Raw genomic sequence first — 22,371 nt, forward strand, 5'->3', positions numbered from 1 at the left:
ATTAAGAAGAAAACCACCATCCCCAAGGAGCACAGAATCTAGGGGAGACAACAGACACATAAATAATAACAAGCCTTTATCACAGACCAAGTAGTGTTCTAAGCACTTAACAAATATGGACACGTGTAATCCTCACAACCACTCCAAGAGATAAGATTTTCTTTGTTCCCATTTTATGAATGAGGAGACTGAGGTACAGAGAGGTTAATTGGTGTACCCAAGGTTACAGAACTCGTAAATGGCAGAGCAGGAATTTGACCCCAGGCATCTGGCTGCAGAGTCCATGTTCTTTCCTCCCATGCTAGACCATTCTTAGGCAACTGCAGTGGGTGCAGAACAATAAATACATGAATGGGGCAAGCACGGGGTCTAATGAGGACCTCTAATGCACGCAGCTTGGTACAAGTGTCAGTGAAGGCTGCCCACGACAGACAACGACGGAACCCATTCTTGAGAGATAAGTGAGAGAGAAAACAGTGAATGGCTGGAAGGGCATTTAGGCGTAGGGAACAGCCCTTACACAGGAGAGGAGCAAAGCAGACTGGAGGAAGAACACCCCCAAGTAGTAAGGGACTGGCTTTGTGACTGTGGCTGGGAGTGTCCAGAGATGAAGCTGGAAAGCTGGTTTCATCCAGATATTGAGGGCCTTGAGTGCCGTACCAAGGAATTTGGCTGTCCTTTAGTAGGTCTACCAGTTGGGATTACACCCTCACCTCTTACCCTTCTCCGCCCCTTCCCTGCAGGATAAATTTGTTCACAAACAACTTGGAGGGCCCAGTTCTTGATCACAGGTATTACGCCGGTGCCTGCTCCCCCCATTACATACTCAACACGAGGTTTCGGAAGCCATACAATGTGGAAAACTTCATCCCACAGGTATGTGCCGGCCAGGAAGCCACCACAGGGCCATGGCAGGGACACTGGCAGAGCAGCCAGTAGCATGGATCCAGACCCGGCCTACAGCCTGCCTGCTGGGCGAGCGCCGACGCATCGCTTTTTCTCTCTGAGCGTCAATTCTTCATACGTGAAATGGGTGGTCCCTTCCTCTGGACACAGTGGTGAGGCTGACATGCCATGTATAGTAAAGGCAGTACAGAGATGTAGTAGCCGTAATCATACTAACAGCAATAACAAAAGCTCCCGTGAAGAGACAGGCATAGCTTAGGATTTGGAGTCTCACAGATGCCTTTGCAACTTACCATCTGTATCATCTTAAAGGCTCTGCGCCTCCGTTTTCCTGTCTTTAAAATGGGAGTTATAAAGGTTCTATCTGCACGCAGAGGATTAGTGAGGTGATTAGTGAGTGTAAATGCTTAGCACACACAATACCTGGTTTAATTGGTGAGTCTCAGGAAGTGCTAACTCTTCTTTTTTGGGGGGGATGATAAAAAGGCTATTTTTGTTTTTTATTTATAGCCATAGATAGAGAAAACTGGTAGCTTCAGTTTCATATTTGTAGCAAAAGCAAATACAGACCCTGTAAGGTCCATACTTTATTTTGCCTTTGGAAAATTTCACAGACTTTCATATATAAACATTGGTATGACAGCTGGGACACCCTACCTAGACTTCCAGAGTTTATATAGACATTACAGACAAAGAATTATATCAGTGATGGAAGAGCAAACGGTCAGTGGGGTAGGAAGTGACACAAGCGACTTAACCTTGTGACTGGAATCATGAGTCAGTGGTTTGAATAAATGTAGTCAATTGAGTGGCAAAGAGATAGATGTTTCAGATGCCAGGTGATACTAGAATCATCGTGACAGACATGCAAGAATCCTAGCGTCCAGAGACAGCCAGATGACAGGAAGTGTTAACTCTTATTATCAAGTCCTTGCCTATCAGAACCAGGCTTTGTTCTAAGCATTTTTTTAAGTTATAAAATGCTCTACCAAGATAAGCCTGTGTTATTAACAAGCAGACTTAAAAGCAAACTCACAGGAAGTGGGGTTTAGAATAGACTGTGTTACAGTGTGACACACACACCTGAGACTGAGGGAGAGACTTGGGTGCCAGGCCTGGCTCTGTCACAGGTCCCAGTTGTTCTTTAGGCTAAGTTCCTCCTCTTCTCTGTGCCTCAGTTTCCTCATCTGTAAAAGGAGGGGCTGGACTGGATGACGTGGATGGTAGTTTTCACATCTAAAATTGTGCAGTCCTGAGGTTAGACTGCTACCCTTCCTCCCTCTCCTTTCCTGTTCCCCTCCCCACACATAGTTATTGGCTGAAAAAGACAAAATGAGCCTTGGGACAAACACACCCTCCCCCGTGGTGTCCAGCTCCATCCCTGTGGCCTCCGCTTTCAAGGGAGGATCTCAGAGTAGCCGTTTATCCTCCTGGTAAAGACAGCTCCTGGCCCAGGCAGGATATAGAGCTTCCTCTCTCCATAGCTGTGTTTTGAGCCCTGTGCCAGGCGCTATACAGTGTTTCACCCACATAAACTCAACCCTCAGAACAAGCCCAATGAAGGACCCGTTATCATATCCATTTTACACATGAAGAAACCAGGGCACAGAGAGGTTAAGGCCAATGTCCAGGGTTACCCAACGAGAAAATGGTGCCTCCCACCTTGGGTGCCTTACTCCCCGCCACGCTCGGAATCACACCTGCTTTTCTTCCTCGGAAGCTGAGGTGTTATGGGGACTGCAAGTATCCAGAAGCCGGTGGGGTGTGGGCGGAGACGATTTGGGGCTGGTCACTCGGAGGCCACCGAGGCAGCGCCCTTGGCAGTTCCCTGTGCACAGCACCACGAGCACTGATTTTCGAGCAAACAGCTCCTCTAAGTTCTCAAAGGCGCTTGGCTGCCCTGTCCCTGCGTCGCCCCTGCACTGCCTTTCTTCACTGAGCTCCTCTTACGGCCTCCGCATTGGCTTGTCTCTCTGACCCCAGATTCATCCCTTCCAACCCAACCGCGCTTCCATCCCGTCACGAGCTTCCTGATGCTCAGCTGCTTCCTCGGTTGGCTCGTTCTTGGATTGAGCTCACATTTTGACAGGTCACTCAGAGCCTCAGCGTCTGGATGCCAGCACACCCTCTCATAGCACCTTTATCTTCCCCTCACTCTTGTATCTTCTGATACAACTGCACTAGCATCCCTACAGTTTCTGGACCACACCCTGCCCTTGCCCACCTCCACGTCTCTGCCTACAGCCCAGAATGTTCTCCTACGTTTCTGTCAGTTGACGTCCAAATCAAGCGCCCACCTCTGAGTATCAGCTTGGACACATCTGTTTCTCCTGCTGGATCAAGAGCCCTGGGGGTGGAGATGTGGGCGCCTCTGAGTATTTTGTGTCCGGAGCACTTAGTCTAGTACCTGGAACACAGTAAGAGTACAGTGGATATCTGTTGACTTGAACTGATGTAAGTCAAATGACATAAGGAACATTTTCTTTTTTCTTCCTTCAGACCCAAGGCAAATATGAATTTGCACTGACAGAATATGAATCATACTCAGATTTCGAACATAATGTCTCAAGGACAACAATTAGCAAGTCTAGTTTCAGCTTTGGTTTTAAAATACCTGGGATATTTGAACTTGGCATTAGCAGTGCAAGTGATAACGGCAAACGTTTTATTAGCAGGACCAAACGATTCTCTCATACGGTAAGTACCCTTCGGGTGCTCTTCCATTTCTGTGTATTCATTTGAATTTTCATGCCCACAGATGTGTCTGTATTGCTACTAGTAATGGCAGCCAATTATATTTGCTATCTTAAAAAGCTTTTCACAAAAAATACCTTGGCCTTACATTAACTTACTTTTCAGAAAGGCCAGACAGGGGTGGCCTTCTATAATTATTTACTTTCATTTTTTTTTTTTTTTTTTAGTATGGCATTGTTTTTGTTTTTGTCTTTTTTTACTATTTTAATTTTATTGGAGTATAGTTGATTTACAATGTTATTTTCTCAGTTTTAATTTTTTTATTGAAGTATAATTGATTCACAGTGTGTTCATTTCTGCTGTACAGCAAAGTGATTCATGTATACATATAAAGACATTCTTTTTTTAATATTCTTTTCCATTATGGTTTATCATAGGTTATTGAATATAGTTCTCTGTGTACTCTCGTTTTCTAATGAGCTTTTCCCTTGGTTTTCATTAAGCTGAAGAACATAGCTTTGCAAGACTAAATCATCTCTGGAGACTTTTCGACTCCCAGCAATTTGACTTCTGTTCCAAATATTCAGATGAAATTCCTCTCCCGATTGTCACCCAAGACCTCTTCTGGGGTCACCTCCAACTTCTTGGGGGTGTTGTTGTGGTCACATGCCTGTTTCTCCTGCTTGCTTTCTGGTCCGTATCAGTTACTTTCCTTCCTGGGTTCTAATAGCCCCACCTGTTCTCTATTTTCATTTGTGGCCCTCTTCCCTTCTTACTCTACAGCTGCTGCAGGTGACTCTTCTGTTCACCCCCCTCTTCTCCCAGGGCAAGCATGAGCCTTCACCACCGCTTCTCCCCTTTCTGTGAAGCTCAGACCCGCACCACCCACTCCTCTGGTTATCACTACTTAGATGCCTTATGGACACTCCAAAGCAAGTGCTTCCCGCCAAGCTGTCTGTGTTAAATAGCATTCTTTTCCTTCTGCCTTTCCAGGCTAGGAATGTCAGAATCATATTTGGCTCTCTTTTCTCTTCATTCCCACATTTGTTGGCCACCAAATCCTTTAGGTTCACTCTCCAGTATTTCTTCTTTCTTTTTTAAATTAAAGTATAGTTGATTTACAATGTTGCGTTAACTTCTGCTCTACAGAAAAGTGGTTCAGGTATACATAAATATATGCATTCCTTTTTGTGTTATTTTCCATTGTGAATATAGTTCCCTATGCTGTACGGTAGGACCTTGTTGGTTATCCATTCTATGTATAATAGTTTGCATCTGCTAACCCCAAACTCCCACTCCATCCCTCCCCCTGTCCTGGCCTTGGCACCCACAAGTCTGTTCTCTATGTCTGTGAGTCTGTTTCTGTTTCATAGATAAATTCATTTGTGTCATATTTTAAATTCCACATATAAGTGATGTCATATGGTATTTGTCTTTCTCTGTCTGGCTTACTTCACTTAGTATGATAATCTCTAGTTGCCTCCGTGTTGCTGCCAATGGCGTTATTTCATTCTTTTCATGGCTGAGTAATATTCCATCGTATATATATACCACATCTTCTCTATCCATTCGTCTGTCGATGGTCATTTAAGTTGTTTCCATGTCTTGGCCATCCAGTATTTCTTAATCAAACTCTGATTACATCTTCACTAGCCCAGGCCCTTTCATCTCTGGCTTCAGCCCTCCTAATGGGTCTCCTGTCTTCCAACTTGCCCCTTCAAATTTATGTGCTTCCAGAAAAATGTTTTTATGATACTAATCTAATCGTATCAGCTGCTCCCTGTTGCCCATAAGGTGAAGATCAAAGCCCATGACTTAGTGGAAGAGGAGCAACTGGAGTGTGAAGTAAGGTGACAGGCAGGTGGACTTGAAGAATCTTGGATTCCAGAGTGAACGAGGTGCATTTATTCTCTGGTCGCTGAGAGTTTGCAACATGAGCATGATGTGGTAGCAAACTAATCTGAGAGGAGCGTGGAGGAAATTAAAAGTCTACAGCGATTTATGTGAGAAAAAGGGAGTGGTGAGGGGCTCAGAAAGTTCTCTGCTGCCAAAATATTAACCAGCAGAAAATGAGTCATAAACGTGAACTAGACTGTAACTGTCTCTGGTTATTTTCCTTCATCTTCTCGGCTGTGAACAACTTGGGGACAGAGACTGTTTCTTTCATCTTTAGATCCAGGATGGCGCTCGGTAGGTGCTCAAGACTAAAATATAGTGATGAAGGACAGGATGATTAAAAGGACCTTGCCTTGTTAGGAGAGAAAGAGAGGGGTACCATCCTTTGCACCTTCTCTCTCTCCCTCCCTCCCTCCCACCTCCCTGATTCAAACAGCCAGTTATAGAATGGTTACATTGTGCTAGGCACTAAACTAGACACTTGGGACCTAGAGACAAATATAGTATGATTCTTGCCTTCAAGCTCACAGTCTAGTAGGAGAGGTAAACACGTTTGCAGATAACCTAGTCCTGATTTTGCTATCAGTTGTAATATAGCATGGTCTATACTACAAAGGAAATAGGAGCAATACGCAGTGCAATCCTGGGAGATGGAGTGTGTGTCAGGGAAATTCAGGGATGGCATCACATAGGCAGCAACAGGTAAGCAGGGATTTAAAATATAAGTCGGGGGTTTCCCTGGTGGCGCAGTGGTTGAGAGTCCGCCTGCCGATGCAGGGGACACGGGTTCGTGCCCCGGTCCGGGAAGATCCCACATGCCGTGGAGCTGCTGGGCCTACGCGTCTGGAGCCTGTGCTCCGCAACGGGAGAGGCCCGCGTACTGCAAAAAAAAAAAATAAATTAAAAATAATAAAATAAAAAATAAAATATAAGGCGGTGTGTGTCAGGCAGAAAAGGGAGGGAAGAGCATTTCTGGCAGAAGGAACAACATGTGCAAAATTATATTATGAAAGAGATGTGGGGAAGAGTGAAACGTTAAACGGATGCTGAGGTACGGTGTGGGCAGTGGAGAATAGTAAGGTATGTGGGGTAGGGTGGGGAAAACTTCAGGGTTGTAGAAGATGAAGCCAGGAGGCTACTGGGGGACAGATTGTGAAGTTCTTACATTCAGAGTAAGGGAGTTGCTTTTATTCTGCAGGCAGTAGAGAGCCAACGCAGGGTTTTGTTTTAAGCCCAGAAGAGCATTGTAATAACAGTTTTAGGACGTCAACTCTGACTGGAGCATTGAGGGCAGCCAGAGGGAGAAAGGAAATCAATGGGGAAGCTTTTATCATAACCCAGGCAGAGGAAGAAGGCTAAAATATTTAGAAAAGTCATGAACAGAGCACCTAGTGACTGCTTAGGTTGGAAGGATGGGGAAGGGAGTCATGAGTCACTGGAGCAGGACTCGGGTGGGGGAGAGCAGGGCAGGGAGCAGAGGTGGCATGGCTTATAGAGCTGACGGGTCAAGCTGGCTGAGAGTTTTAAGATGAGGGGAGAATGTGTACTTCCCACGCATTCACCTTTTCCTCAGCCTTCACTGCAGTGTAGGAACCTCTCGCTTTGGGTTAGAGTAACATTCCTGGATGCTTGACCTTCATCTAGCATTACCATGTTTCATTCTTTCCCACACACCAGGGGTCACCAAACTTTTTCTGTAAAGGGCCAGAGAGTAAATATTTCAGGCTTTGCGAGGCCATAGGGTCTCTGTGGCAACCGCTGAGCTCTGCCATCATAGGGTGACAGCAGAGATAGACAACGCATGAACAAGTAGGCATGGCTGCACTGCAAAAAACTGGATTTACAAAACCAAGCACCGGATCCTGAGTGCAGGCTGAGGTTTGCTGACCGTTGCCATGTGCTACGGTGTCCAGCCTTCCTAAAGCACCACTTCTACTCTTTCCTGAGTGCCTTTTCTTCACAGTTTAAAAAGCATCAACTGGCCTCTCTCGCCTTCCAAGATGGCCCACACTCTGGCTGTGGAGTGTGTATCTCCCTGAATAAACCTTCTTTCTCTTTAAAAAAAAAAAAAAAAAAAAGCGTCAACCAAGAAGTTGCCTTTGCAGGTCCGCAAACCCCGTCTCCCCTCAGTGGTCCACGGGCACCTGCTGCTCCCTGCCTTGTCTGCTTCTGCTTCCCTTTCTCCTTGGTCCTTATTTGCTACTGTAAGGAAGTGAGCCAAGAACAAGCTCTTCCAAGCTGAAAAGTACATCAGAATATTTCTGAGAAATGAAGGCTTGTCAAAGAGACCATCTTCCCTCAAGTCTCCTAAAGGAATCATGAGTGATGACTCCTGGCCAAGAACATGGGATGGTATTTGGAAAGTTCATCTTCTTGTTCCAGATTCCTGACTTTAAAGGTCTGCTTTTCCCTTGTTGGTCTTTCATTTAGAAAAGTGCATTTCTGCATGCACGCTCTGACCTTGAAGTAGCGCGTTACAAGCTGAAACCCAGGAACCTCATGCTGCATTACGAATTCCTTCAGAGAGTCAAGCGACTGCCCCTGGAGTACAGCTATGGGGAGTACAGAGATCTCTTTCGTGATTTCGGGACCCACTACATCACAGAGGCCGTGCTCGGGGGCATTTATGAATACACGCTCATCATGAACAAAGAGGCCATGGAGAGAGCAGGTACGCTGCCCAAGGACCATGGCTTTACTGATGGGGCACATGGAAGTGTGAGTTAACAGGGAGAGGCTCCTATTCCTTGTTGGGGGAGGGGTTATGAACTATGCTGTGAGTTTTCCTCATCCCTCCCTGGCTGTACTTTCACAGTTTCATTGACAGATTCCTCGTCGTTTCTTCTCTTTTTTTTTTTTTTTTTTGCGGTACGCGGGCCTCTCACTGCTGTGGCCTCTCCCGTTGCGGAGCACAGGCTCTGGATGCGCAGGCTCAGCGGCCATGGCTCACAGGCCCAGCCGCTCCGCGGCATGTGGGATCTTCCCGGACCGGGGCACGAACCCGTGTCCCCTGCATTGGCAGGCGGACTCTCAACCACTGCGCCACCAGGGAAGCCCCCCTCGTCGTTTTTTGAATTGGTTGATGTTGGTCCTCCTTTGCCAGCCCTCTCTCTGGGCAGTCCTCTTTTCTACATAACTCCCTCTAGACAATAGCATCCAATCTCCTGGCTTTAAATGCCTTGAACATGCAGATTATTCCCAATGCATATGTCTATCCTGAATCTCTTCTGTGCACCCAAGAGCTCATGTGGAAATGCCTCCGAGATATCTTCATCTGAATGTCTAATGACCATCAGAAACTTAACATGCCCCAAAGAGAACTTTTGCATATGTTTCTTTGCAGTCATCCGCATCTCAGAATGGTTCCACCATTCAGTCAGTGGCTCAAGGCAAAAACCTAGGTGTCAACCTTGATTATTTTTCTTTCTTCCCAATCTATTAGTAAGTCCCATCAGCTCTACCCCCCAAATTATCTTCTCTTTCTATCTTGACTGTTACCACCTTATGCTCACGCCAAGACCAGTGTTTCTCAAAATTTAATATGAATGTGAATTATCTGTAAATCTTGTAGGAGGTAGATTCTCATTCAGTAAGTTTGAGTTGAGACCCAAGATTCTGCATTTCTAACCAGCTCTGAGGTAATATCAGTGCCGTTGGTCCCTAGACCACGCTTTGAGCAGCAATGTTCCAGATTATTATCAGAGCCTCCAAACTAATACTCAACTCCCATTCCCTTTCTACAATCCATTCTCCATGCAGATATTACAGGTCTTCCCACTTGCAATCAACTTCAAGTCCAAGGTATGACTTCTTCCTCCCAATCCAGTATTCTTTCCTCCAACATGGCATTTGTCAGGTTAAGTGACCTGCCCTAGGTCACACAGTTTACAGTGGCAGCGCCAGGGCTTGGTTACAGGTCCAGTGTACTTGCAAGAGGACACATGGTGTACAAGGTAAATCTAGATCAGTGTGGCCTCAGTCTTGCCAAGATCTGTCCTCCATACCAGAGGTTTCAAAAGCACTTTTCATAGTTCCTCAGATTGCTTCCTACAGAAAGGTTCTGTGATCAACTTGGATAAACATATAATAGATCCCACTTTTAGAGTTTCACAGGTGTGCTGAAATCAAGTGACCACTCCACCTCTTTTGATACAACATTTGTCACACTGGCTTGACTGCAAAAGCCCGGTTTCTTGTCATTCTTACTGTTACAAGAATTATAAGAGATATCATCATGGAATTCATGTTTCAAGGAACATGCTTTGGGGAAAACTGATCTGCACCAACATTTCTAGACAATCCCAGGTACCAAAGCTGTTCTCCTCTCCTTTCCCTGACCTCACAGTGCTACAGAAAGGTGTTTACAAGTCATACTGAAGACTTCAGCAAGCCCAGGATAGGAAGATGCCTTGGGGAGAATTAGAAAGGAACAGATGGGCAATGGTCCAAAAATGGAGAAGAAATAAGGGAAATCAGCTCCTTTTCTTTGCCAGGCACTATACCCGACACTTCGTAAGCATTAACTCAACTAATCAATTAACAAATTCTTTCTACTATATCAAAGAGTAGAGTGGGAAGGGTCAGGGGAAGGGGGACAGCCTGCAGCAGCCTCTACTCACTGGATTCATCCCTAGAAGTTTGATAAGGAGCCACATTTTTAGAAAGTGACTCTGAGCATGTCCTGTCTTTGGAGAGCAGCAAAAACCCTCAGAGTCTTTGAAGAGGCTGAAAGGGGACGTCGATGCTGATCTCTAATGAGGTCTCTACCCTGGTGCTAGGAGCTGCCTGCATTTCTTGCCATCAGGCTGGCCACCCATTAATTTACACCTGAGTCCCTGTGGGCCTCCAGGAAGGGTTAGGCCTCTGGAATCAATCACAGGAAAAGGCACAGGACAAATTACCTGCTAGGTCATGAGCCTCTTTGCTTGCTTCCTTCAGATTATTCTCTTAAGGATGTCCAGGCCTGTGCCAAACATGATTTTAAACTTGGCGCTGCCATAGAAGAGGTCTACGTCAAGCTGGGTGTGTCGGTGGGCAAGTGCAAAGGCATTCTCAATGAGATAAAAGGTGAGTAGCAAGGGCATGTGACTTCTCTGCTTATCATCCTTCCCTCTCTGGAACCCCAGAGCCAGTCACTCTTTAAGCTAAAGACTGGGTGTTCCAAGGCATTTCAATTAAAAGAATTATTCATTCAATAAAAATCTACCTAGCGCCTACTGTGTGTTGGGTATACAGAAGTGAATGAGATGGTCTTCCTATCCTCATGGTACTCACGTGAACTAGGCAAACAAAGAAGCGAGGACAAGGCAGTGGTAAGCACCAAACCCGGTCTGGAGCGTCAGGACAGGCTTCCTAGGGCAGGGATCATTTGAATTGCAACTTGAGGTTGTTTCCAGGCAAGAAAAAAATCTAACAATGAAAATTTTCTCTGGGGACCAGGAGTTGGCCTGGCTAGAGAAAGGATGCTCTAGGCTGGAGGGGTAGGAGCCAGGTGGAGGCAGTGGGGGAGACAGGTGAGGCAGCTAGTCCTTACCTGAAACAATGGGGGAGATGGAAACTAGACGGACAGGCTAAGCCACAAATCATGGAGCAGAGTCCACATGGTGGGTTAGACCAGGCGGTGAGTGCTGAAGCCAGTGTGTAGAACCAGGTGTCTGGGAGCAGAGAATTTGGAGACCACACAAGGGAGTTGGGAATTGACACGGTGAGTGGAGTAGGAAAGAGAGGCTGGTCAGCAGAGCTCCAATCCTGACCCCTTCTGCACCCCGAGCAGCTCTCCTTCACCTGCTGTACTTACTAAGCTTATCCTGTATGTGTGATCATACGTGAAGAAAGAGTCCCACAGCCAAGGCAAAACAAAATGAAACAACAACGAAATGACCTGCAGGTCTAGAACACTTTCTTGTGACTGATACATGGTGGATACTGTTGTTTATTTTGGTGGGGCTGGGTTGGAGCACGCATCTTACATAGGGAGGCACGCAGAAAACATAGGTGCTCTTTAAAGGAAACTTGTAAAGTAACCCCCCCATCCAAGTTACTAGATAGAGCACTGCCCAGCACCCCAAGACCCTTGACAATTACAACTCCTCCCTCCCTTTGGAGATAACACCATCCTGACTTCCATGTTAAACACCTCCTTCCTTTCATGATAGTTTTACCACTTACATGTATTGCTAACCAATATGGCTTAGAGCTGCTTGGTTTTGAACTTTGTGTGAATGGAATGTAATCTTTTCAGTTCTTTTTTTTTTTTCATTCAACACCCTGTTTTTATATATAACTATAGTTCATTTCCACTGCTGCATAGTATTTTATTGTATGAATATAACACTTTGTTCATCCTGTTGTTAAATTGGCGTTATTTCCTGTGCCAAGCAATTATAATCAATGCTGCTGTGAACATTCTCACACAGTCATCTGGTGCACATGTGTTAGGGGTTCTCCAGGGAATATACCCAGGAGTGAAATTGTCCGGTTGTAGAGTATGTACTTCTTCCAGACTAGGTAATGCCGAGTTCTTCTGAAATGGTTATATCAATTTACAGTCCGACCAGTAGTATACAAGACCCCCTTTTTATGATGCTCAGGTGTTGCAAACTCAGAGTGGAATGGAATAGTCACTTTCCATCAGTTCCTTTGGCATTGGACACATGGAAAAATTAGAATAGGAATGACTCATTGATAGGATTGGGGGCTTTCTGGCAAACTCCATGAGAAGTCAAAATAATAATGGTAGACACTGTTTAGTGAGTATCTGTTACATCCCATGCTCACCCTTCACAAATTTTCCCACCTTTGTCATCTGAGACAAAGAAATGATTTCACTTAGAGCTTGCACAGGGTTATGTGGGTAAATTCCTTCACCCTAGTGCCTAAGATTTCTTATCTGCAAAGTAAGGATTATATAGTTCCTATTTCATAGTGAAGATTAGTTGAGTTCATACATGTACAATGTTAAATTAGTGAATGACATGTAAATGATTAATAATCTATCTCTCTACCTACCAGTCTATTTACCTGTGATCTGTTCATCTGTCCCTATGTATGTATGTATGTATGTATGTATGTATGAGCTATCTGTCTTCCATAGACTCATTTAGCAACTGGCACTTACAGATGCTAAAAATAAATGTCCCTTTCTTGTCCTGTCCCCAGCTTGTGTCATATATGATTGAACTGCCCTTTTGCCCCTTGCACTGTGACTCCCTTGCTGGCAGGGACTCACACTGTCCACCTACATCTCCTAGGCAAGCTCCATAAATATCATGGTAACCAGGTTGTCAGTTACGTTGCAGTAAATTCCAAGGTGTGAAAATGGATCCCCTGACATGCCAGGTCTCCATGTCCATTCCAGACAGAAACAAGAGAAACACCATGGTGGATGACTTGGTTGTCCTTGTGCGAGGAGGGGCAAGTGAGTACATCACTGCCCTGGCATACAGTGAGCTGCCGACAGCAGAGCTGATGCAGGAATGGGGAGAGGCGGTGCAGTACAACCCGGCCATCGTCAAAATTAAGGTACGTGCAACTGCCCTACCCCTCCTTCTCTCTGTTCAGAAAACAGCGTCTGAAGGATTGCTCCGAGCCAGGGTATGGAATACAGAGCTCAATAAGACCCAAGCCCTAATCTTGAGGCACATACCTTATACTGGAAAATATATCTGGAGTGAACCAATTGTAATACAATGCTCAACACCAGCTAGAGAACGCTGACTCCCTCTCACTTGGGCCCCCAAGTTGCTAAAGGAAATTAACCATCAGCTTCTAATTCCAGCATTCTTAAATCAAGATTGTTTCCATTTCATCTGGGAATCACTCATTCAGTTATTTTTTCATTTAAACATTCATTCACGCAACCAACAAATTGTAGCTAAGTTCCTGTGATGTGATAGGAACTCAGGCACTGGAGGAAAACAGAGGAGGGTGCAAGGATGAAAAATACAGTCTGTGCTGAACAGTAAGGTGCTTGCGTTCATTGTTATCTTACAGGACAGCATAATACATCATGGTAATCACTAACGTGTTTTGGGCACCTACTATGTTCATGATACTTCTGCCAAGGACGTCAGGAATGTTATTTCATCTAATTCTCATGAGTCTGCAAATTAAGTATGCTTAATTTTGTGGCTGATAAAAATCAAGGTCACAGAGGTTGCATCCATCTGTGACTGCTCGAGTCTGTATTAGGTCCAGACCTGAGAATTTTACCTCTTCCCTCCCCTCCTGTGGGTTTGGTAAATAGAAGATAATGATCCCAACCACCTGTCACCCAAACAACAGCAGTTTTGCAGCCTTAAACTAAAAAGACGTTTGCTAGAACAAGACTGTCATACCAATCAGCAGTGGTAGGTCCTTGCCCGTGGGGACTTCAGCACGGTGTCCATGTCACATCTTACACTGTCCTCTTCTTGCCCTTGTCTGTACAGTCATTGCTGGTCCAACATCCACCCTCCCAGAGATTTACTCTTGCAGCCAAGGAGAGGAGTTAAGAGGCTGGAGCTCTGATGAGGGGCTCTGCAGTTACCAACCCTGGCAGTTTTCCAATGTCTTTATTTATATGTCAAATGCACAGTTTCTGCAGAACAAGAAGACTGCCATTCATTCCTTTCCTCTGCCACTTATTCAGTAGGGACACTTAGGGTACAGTTGCTGGCAAGCATCGGGAAGGACAAAGTCAGCCATAGCTTGCAGGCAGCTCCAGAGAAATCTGGGATTGGCTGATGGCACGGTGACATTGGTTGGTATCACAGACGGGCATGGGAGAGAACAGAGTTCATGAGAAAATGGGAGAGAACAGAGTTCATGAGAAAATAGATCCCTGGTCTTTGCTTTTTACTTATATCTTACCTGAATCTTTTTTTAAACTTACAGTTAATGGATTGCCCTGGTTACCTATCTAAATAGGTTGGAAGTGCAGCAGCATGTGATATGATATGGGATGTGTGTTTTGTGTGCACGTGTGTGTTTGTATGTGTGTGTGTGAGAGAGAGATAGAAGGAGGGAGGGAGAGAGGGAGGGAGAGGGAGAGAGAGAGAGCACACACATGTTAGCGTGCTAAGCATCTCAAACAGAACTGCCACCATTCTCAGAGATATAGCACTTTACTGAAGGCACAGAGAGGCTTCCCAGCATGTATGTGATACCCTGGAAAGTATCACATCCACTATCAGTGTAGTGTTGTGAAGGGCTGTGGAGGCTGAAAGGGGAAAGACATTAGAGAATCTAAAGAGGAAAGAGATTAGAGAATGAGAGATGTTTCCAGCGCTGGAGGAGGTGAATTTGTTGAAGGTTTTATGCACCTCTTCTGTACATCGGTAACCTGAGGTGGAAACATCTATTGTGGGCATGGACTCTTTCTGGCAAGAGAAAACTGCATATGACTTCACATTATCTCAAAATAATTCTCGGCAGAGTGAGCTTACCAGGTTGTTGGAGCAGCAGTTGCCTTCCAGGAGGGCAGAGACCACTCGATAAGGAATTCCTAGACACAGAGTGTTGGCCACGAGTCTTGAAGATCAAGATCTGAAAACACAGTTCCTATAGGAGCCGGGTAGGCAGAAAGGGAGACCACAGAAGAGCCCATTCACAGTATTTAGTGGTGAACTTCGGTTACAGAGAGACGGCTCTTTGTTCAACGAAGAGGTAGAGAAAGCAAGGGACATGTATAAAGAGAACTTTGAACACAAAAGATTGAAATTACATTCAAGATAAAGAAGACGAGGGACTTCCCTGGTGGCGCAGTGGTTAAGAATCCGCCTGCCAATGCAGGGGACATGGGTTCGATCGGTCTGGGAAGATCCCACATGCCGCGGAACAACTAAGCCCGTGCACACAACTACTGAGCCTGTGCTCTAGAGCCTGTGAGCCACAACTACTGAGCCCGTGTGCCACAACTACTGAAGCCCATGTGTCTAAAGCCCATGCTCCACAACAAGAGAAGCCACCACGGTGAGAAGCCCACGCACCGCAACAAAGAGTAGCCCCTGCTCAACGCAACTAGAGAAAGCCTGCGCGCAGCAATGAAGACCCAACACAACCAAAAATAAATAAATAGAATAAAAACTTTTCTTAATTTTAAAAAGATCAAGACAAGCATACATCTAAAAATAGAAGTCAATTTTAGAATGTATTTGCTCTGTGGTTATAATACAATTAAGGAAAATAAGGAATTTATGAAATAAAAAATAGAAGCTGAGATGTGTAGACACTAATCAGATGAAAGGGGAAATGGCTGAATGTAGGGAGCCAAAAGCACAGTAGTAGAATCAGAAACTACATTGGAAACTATAAAGAACAGAATTGACGCTGCCGGAAATTGAGTCAGTGATGTAGAAGGTGCTATAAAAATGTTTCTTTAATGCAGAAGCAAAAGACAAAGAGATTAAAACAATGATATAAAAGAAATATGATGGACAGAGAGTACAGAAGTGGAAATCTAAAAACCAAAGACTTCTTCCTGAGAAAGATCCAGGATTACATGTGAAGATGCATTAATCAAGCACATAGAAAGGGAAACTTCCCTGAGCTGATAATGCAAAATGAACAGCTCATTGAAAAGGAGGTAAAAGTACTGAAGATAAAACAATACTGAGACACATGGGGGTGAAATTTTTGACTTGGAGGAACAAATAGATCCTACAAAAATAAAAGTCACACTGGGCTTAGAATTCTTCGCAGTGCTCAATGCCTAAAGATTATGGAGTGACAACCACAAGATCTTGAAGGAAAAAGCTTGTGGCCCAGTGAAATGGTCATTAAGGGATGAAAAAGTTCCCAAGACATTCTGAGATATTAAAGGAGTCACATAGAGGATCGCCAGATTTAGCACTCGAAAATGCAGGATGTCCAGTTAATTCTGAACTTCAGACAGATAAGGAATATTTTTTTTAGGATAAGCATCTTTCAGATATTTCATGGGATATATACTAAAAAATTATTTGTTGTTTATCTGAAATTCCATTTTAACTGGGCGTTCTGTATTTGACTGGCAACCCTAGTCACAAAGCCTACCTTCCATGTACATTTCTATAGTGGTCGAGGTGCTAGGTTGTGGTCTGGGATTCAGGCTGATGGAGAAGCCATGGTAAGGAGCTTAGCATGGTTAAGCATAGAAGGGAAAATACAGTAGTGAGTGATTCACCTAGAGGTCAGGAGAGCCTAGGTTATGCAGCAGTGAAACACCCCCAAATCTCAATGACTTAGTTCAACAAAAGTTTATTGCTCAATCACACATCACGTCCAGAGTGTATTGGTGAGGGACCTTTTCTGAATGTCTCTCAGGGATCCAGGTGATGGAGGCTTTGTCTTGTCCTGTGCTCCCAAGAGCACCAGAGCAGTGGTAAGGGAATGGGAAAAGTCACCACACTCTGCTCCCAAAGCTTCAACCTGGAAGGGGCGTTCCCTCTGCTCACCTTTCACTGCTCAGAAAAAGTCGCATTGCAAACCTGCCCTTAAGGATGGTTCAGGGAAAAACAGCCCTGCCGAGTGCCCAGAAGGAAAAGAAGCTGATATATTTGGTAAACAGTGATAATGACCATCACACCTTACTAAAGCAACTTATTTAAAGATTCCCTAAAAGCAAATTACTCTGATTAAGAGAAGGTTTTGTGTTTTTCTTTAACTTTTTATTTTATATTGGAGTATAGTGGATTAACAATGTTGTGTTAGTTTCAGGTGTACAGCAGAGTGATTCAGTTATAATGCAGATGCTTTGGTAGAATGACCTGGTAAGATAATGTCAGACTTAGACTGCCAGATCTCACTGGAAAAAATAAATTCTGAATTCTAAATAAGGAAACCCATAAGTGTAATTAAATGGAAATAACACAACAACAAAACAATTTTGCCACACATGAAATCTTTCATGTGTAAGGAATGATACAATTTATAAGAAACATATCTTAAAGGAAATAGACAACTCTCAGAAGAACTCAGATGATAAATATGCAAAATTTTAACTTCTCTAGGAAAAGGATAATTAAAGTAAAAATACAGTATTCTTTTTTTTTAAATTTTTTTAACATTTATTTATTTATTTGGCTGCGTTTGGGTCTTCTTTCCTGCGCGCGGGCTTTCTCTAGTTGTGGCGAGCAGGGGCTACTCTTGGTTGCGTGGGTTTCTCATTGTGGTGGCTTCTCTTGTTGTGGAGCACGGGCTCTAGGCACACGGGCTTCAGTAATTATGGTACACGGGCTCAGTAGTTGTGGCTTGTGGGCTCTAGAGCACAGGCTCAATAGTTGTGGTGCACAGGCTTAGCTGCTCTGCAGCACATGGGATCTTCCTGGACCAGGGCTCGAACCCGTGTCCCCTGCATTGGCAGGCGGATTCTTTTTTTTTTTTAACATCTTTATTGGGGTATAATTGCTTTGCAATGGTGTGTTAGTTTCTGCTTTATAATAAAGTGAATCAGCTATACATATACATATATCCCCATATCCCCTCCCTCTTGCGTCTCCCTCCCACCCTCCCTATCCCACCCCTCTAGGTGGTCACAAAGCACCAAGCTGATCTCCCTGTGCTATGCAGCTGCTTCCCACTAGCTACCTGTTTTACATTTGGTAGTGTATATATGTCCATGCCACTCTCCACTCTTGGCAGGCGGATTCTTAACCACTGTGCCACCAGGGAAGTCCCCAGTATTCTTTTTTACCTGTCAAATTAATGATGATTAAAATCTGTAATACTCAGTGTCCTTGGGAGCAATGAGATGGGAACTTTTATATGATGAAACGGGAATATAAATTGGTACAACCCTTTAGGAAAAGAATTTAACTGTATATATCCAACACATTAAAAATGTTTATAGCTTTTGATCCAATATCCCTAAATGGAAGAATCGACTAAAGAAATCATTTAAAAAGTTGGTAAAGATGTATCTATAAAGACATGCCTCATTCTATGTTACTGTAATCCTTATCCGAAGTTTCCGTTACTCATGGTCAACTGCGGTCTGAAAATATTAAATGGAAACCTCCAGAAAGAAACAACTTACGTTTTTAATTGCATGCCATTCTGAGTCGCGTGATGAAATGTCACACTGTCCTGCTCCATCCCCACCTGGGATCCCCAACCGTCAACATCATCTGCTTCTGACATCCAACCATTGACATGATCGTGCTTCAGTGATCTAGCACCACCCAAAGCAGATGATCCTTTTGATGATACATCAACAGTAGCCTAACACTATGTCACAAATCCTACGTCATTCACCTCACTTCATCTCATCACCTAAGCACTTTATGCTCTCACGTCATCACAAGTAGAAGGGTAAGTATAGTACAATCAGATATTTTGAGAGAGACAGAGAAACAGAGAGACAGAGACGAGAGAGCACATTCACATAACTTTTATTACAGTGTATTGTTATAATTGTTCTATTTTATTTTTAGTTATCGTTGTTAATCTCTTACTATGCCTAATTTATAAATTAAACTTTATCATAGTATATGTGTATGGGAAAAAACGTAGTATATGTTGAGTTTGGTACTATTCATGGTTTTGGGCATTCACTGGTGGTTTTGGAAAGTATCCCAGCTGATAAAGGAGGACGACCATATTTGTCGTAGCAAAAGGAAAAAGGAAAATGGAAACAACCTAAAGATTCAGTAACGGGTAGAGTTGAATACACTGTAGTTCACCAATACAACAGGATACTCAGTAACCACAGAAAATCATTTTATCAAGGATTATTGAATGGCATGGGCAAATGCCATTCGATAATATATGACGTTAAGTGAAAAAAGTGAAATGTAAAACTTCACTTTTCTTATGCCACCAATTTGGTGTAAATATCTGTCCATCTACCTATCCAAAAATACATACTGAAAGGGTACAAACCACGATGGTAACAATTCAGATCTTCCGCCCTCCGCTTACTGACTGTGACTCTGGCCAACCTCATTAACTTTTCTGTGCCTCAGCTTTGCCATCTGTAAAGTGGGGATACAGAAGTCTACCTGACTCATAAGATTGTTGTGAAGATTAAGTGAGATAACATATGTATTTGGTTCGGCACCTAATAAATGGTAGCTATGGCAATAATTACTTGTTATCGTTAAGAACAGCAGTCACGAGGGTCCATTACAGAGAACTGCATGGAGTTTCACAGACAGCACCCACCATCTCTGTGCAGCAATATGATCAATAAAATTTCCACAAGGTCAGGTGTGCTAAGGACCCAATGATCAATGTGAGTAGTTGGGATTTTGTGTTTTGGGGAAAGATGGGGAAGGAAGGAGGAGGAAGGAAAGGAGGGGGAGAGGGAGGGAAGAAGAAGAGGACAAAAGAGAGAAAAAGAAAAACGGAGGAAAAGAACCAGCAAACCCAAAAAAGGACAAATGAGCCATATTAAGTTAAAAATGGAGCTGTGGAGGGAACCCTCCAACTTGCTGCCAAGTTCCAAGGCCAGCCATCGTAGAGAACCCTGGGAGAGAGCTTGGAAATGGGAATAATGGCCATTTCTATCACCAGTCATCATGTGATGAAAAAAACACAGATTTGGGCTAGTTAGTAGGAAAAACCCGACAGATTTGGGGTTAGAATCCTGGCAATGCGCTTTTATGAGTTCCTTGACTTTGTTCAAGTTACTTAACGCTCACCTGAAATGGGGCTAGTAATTGCTCCTGTGTGAGGATGAAGTGGGATCATATGTGTAAGTCGCCAGCACAGCTCCTGGCACACAGTACACGTGGACGGTTTATTCCGGTTCTGCCACTGACCTACTCTGTTTCCTGGAGCAGATCTCGGTACTGGTAGAAAAATGCTTGGGGGGTTAAAGGCAGGTTAAAGGCAGACTTTCAAGGTGCTCTGGCAGGGAGAGCAGGCTGTTGGAGGAGCTCATCGTGGGTGTACAACAACCCCCATGGAGCCCCGCCCTCCCATGTGTGGCCGGCAGGCTGGGCCATTCTGCAGACAGCCTCTGGATCAATTCAGTGACCACAAGACGGTCCGACCGACAGTGGGGCCACCAAGGGGCCTTTCTTTGCCCTCTGGAGTGAAGGTCTGCATCGGGTGCATTAAGAAATGGAAGCAGTTTTCTTCCCACTGAAGGCTTCTATTAGGCATGATTGCTTGCATTTAGACAGACCCTAAACGCTCCAGGGCCAGATTAGGGCAGGATCACAAACAAAATCTGGAGAGGAACATGGCCCTGGAGCTGAAACTCGAGCCAAGAGGCTCTGAACATGTTTAACTACCTCTTTGGACTTTGCCTCTGTTTTTCCAAGCCCACGAACACTACCACATCTCTCTGTGGCTTCCAGCTCTCAAACACTGCTGTGCCCACTGAGAGCATCACTAACCCTGCTCGCCACACCCTCGCCTCCATGCCAGCTGCTGTTGCCCTAATGAGGCCTCCCATCCCCGTTTCATTCTTCCACCCACTTTTTTTTTTTTTTTCCGGTAAGTGGGCCTCTCATTGTTGTGGCCACTCCCGTTGCGGAGCACAGGCTCCAGACGCCTCAGCGGCCATGGCTCACGGGCCCAGCCGCTCCGCGGCATGTGGGATCTTCCCGGACTGGGGCACGAACCCGTGTCCCCTGCATCGGCAGGCGGACTCTCAACCACTGTGCCACCAGGGAAGCCCCTCACACCCACTTTTATTAGCGGCTCTCACTCAGCTTTGGGCGGGACCCTGGAGACACAGCTGAGCAGTATACAGGTCTGATCTCCAGGAGCTTACAATCTAATTAGAGAAGAAGGAAAAAGGACTTCAACCCGAGACGCTGACCACAAAGGAGCGAAGAGGTAGAATTTGCATCAGATGAGGTAGTATAGACAGTATTCTGAGCATCTCGTGGGGGGAAGGTGTTCTTTGGAGCTCGGGAATGGCTCCCTAATGGAGGCTCTTGCATGCCACGAAGGATTTTCAGAGGTTTGGTTGGGGGTGGGGATGGAGAGTGATGTTGGAACAATGCTCCCATGATACTTTCAAAGAGTAGCTTGCAAACCACCACCCCTCCCCAACCAAAAGCAGATTAACTAGCCGCTGCTCTCTACCCATTACAAGTTACCACTGTTACCTGTAACCACTGTGTATCTGTTAGTACTTTTGTGTCTGTCTCTAGATTCTGAGTTTCTTGGGAGTGGGGATTTTATCTTACTCATTACTTATGCTTCATGCCTGACACTTAGAAGGTATTCAGCAAGTGTTTGTTGACCTGAACTCTAGTGAGCTTATTTGTGGATATTGGGTGGGGTGGGAATGAGAAAGGGAAGGGCCGCTATCCAGTTGCCTATGAATCCACTGTGGTCTGCATGCAGCAAACCTGCGCATTCCCGTAGAGCCTTGCTTCATGTTTCTATGTGATGAATGTTTTCTGTTGAAATAAGCGCCTTTGCTCCCTTCCCAGGCAGAGCCTCTGTACGAACTGGTGACAGCCACCGACTTCGCCTATTCCAGCACAGTGAGGCAGAACATGAAGCGGGCCCTGGAGGAGTTTCAGAAGGAAGTCAGCTCCTGCCAGTGTGCTCCCTGCCAGGGGAACGGAGTCCCTGTCCTGAAAGGTACCATTTCCAGTGTCGCTTGTGGCAGACGTCATCTGGAGGGGCTGGCTCTGGGGCCGGAACACGTGATCAAATCCACACACCCTCCAGAGGCGTGTTTCTAGGTCGGGGTTTCCTGTGTATATCCAGGGGAATTTCCAGGTCATTCCCCAGTCCTCTGCCTCAGGCCCCAGGGACTGTCATAAAGCTCCGTTCTTTTTCTCAGAGGAAAAAATGTGAGCGCCGCCGCCCCCCCCCCCCCCACTCCGGCCATTTGGAGCCTCTTAAGGATGAGCTTCTCCACCTTGACTGGGCATTAGAACCACTGGAGATCTTTAGAACGGCTGATGCTCAGTCCCCAGATGTAATCATTACGTGAGACTCTCTAGA

General features: G+C 45.0%; 1 protein-coding gene across 1 annotated transcript in view; it reads left to right on the top strand.

The window, feature by feature from the left end:
- Positions 1–22,371, top strand: part of C8B (complement C8 beta chain) — a 41,340-nt gene that overhangs the window by 14,165 nt on the left and 4,804 nt on the right. The window contains exons 5-10 of the mRNA XM_012534473.3: positions 744–876; positions 3,406–3,603; positions 7,927–8,167; positions 10,435–10,563; positions 12,854–13,017; positions 21,849–22,002. Of these exons, the coding sequence (XP_012389927.1) occupies positions 744–876; positions 3,406–3,603; positions 7,927–8,167; positions 10,435–10,563; positions 12,854–13,017; positions 21,849–22,002 (1,019 nt within the window). The remainder of the gene's footprint in view (positions 1–743; positions 877–3,405; positions 3,604–7,926; positions 8,168–10,434; positions 10,564–12,853; positions 13,018–21,848; positions 22,003–22,371) is intronic.

Source organism: Orcinus orca, chromosome 1 (assembly GCF_937001465.1).
Source record: "Orcinus orca chromosome 1, mOrcOrc1.1, whole genome shotgun sequence".
In the NCBI taxonomy this organism is placed as follows: domain Eukaryota; kingdom Metazoa; phylum Chordata; class Mammalia; order Artiodactyla; family Delphinidae; genus Orcinus; species Orcinus orca.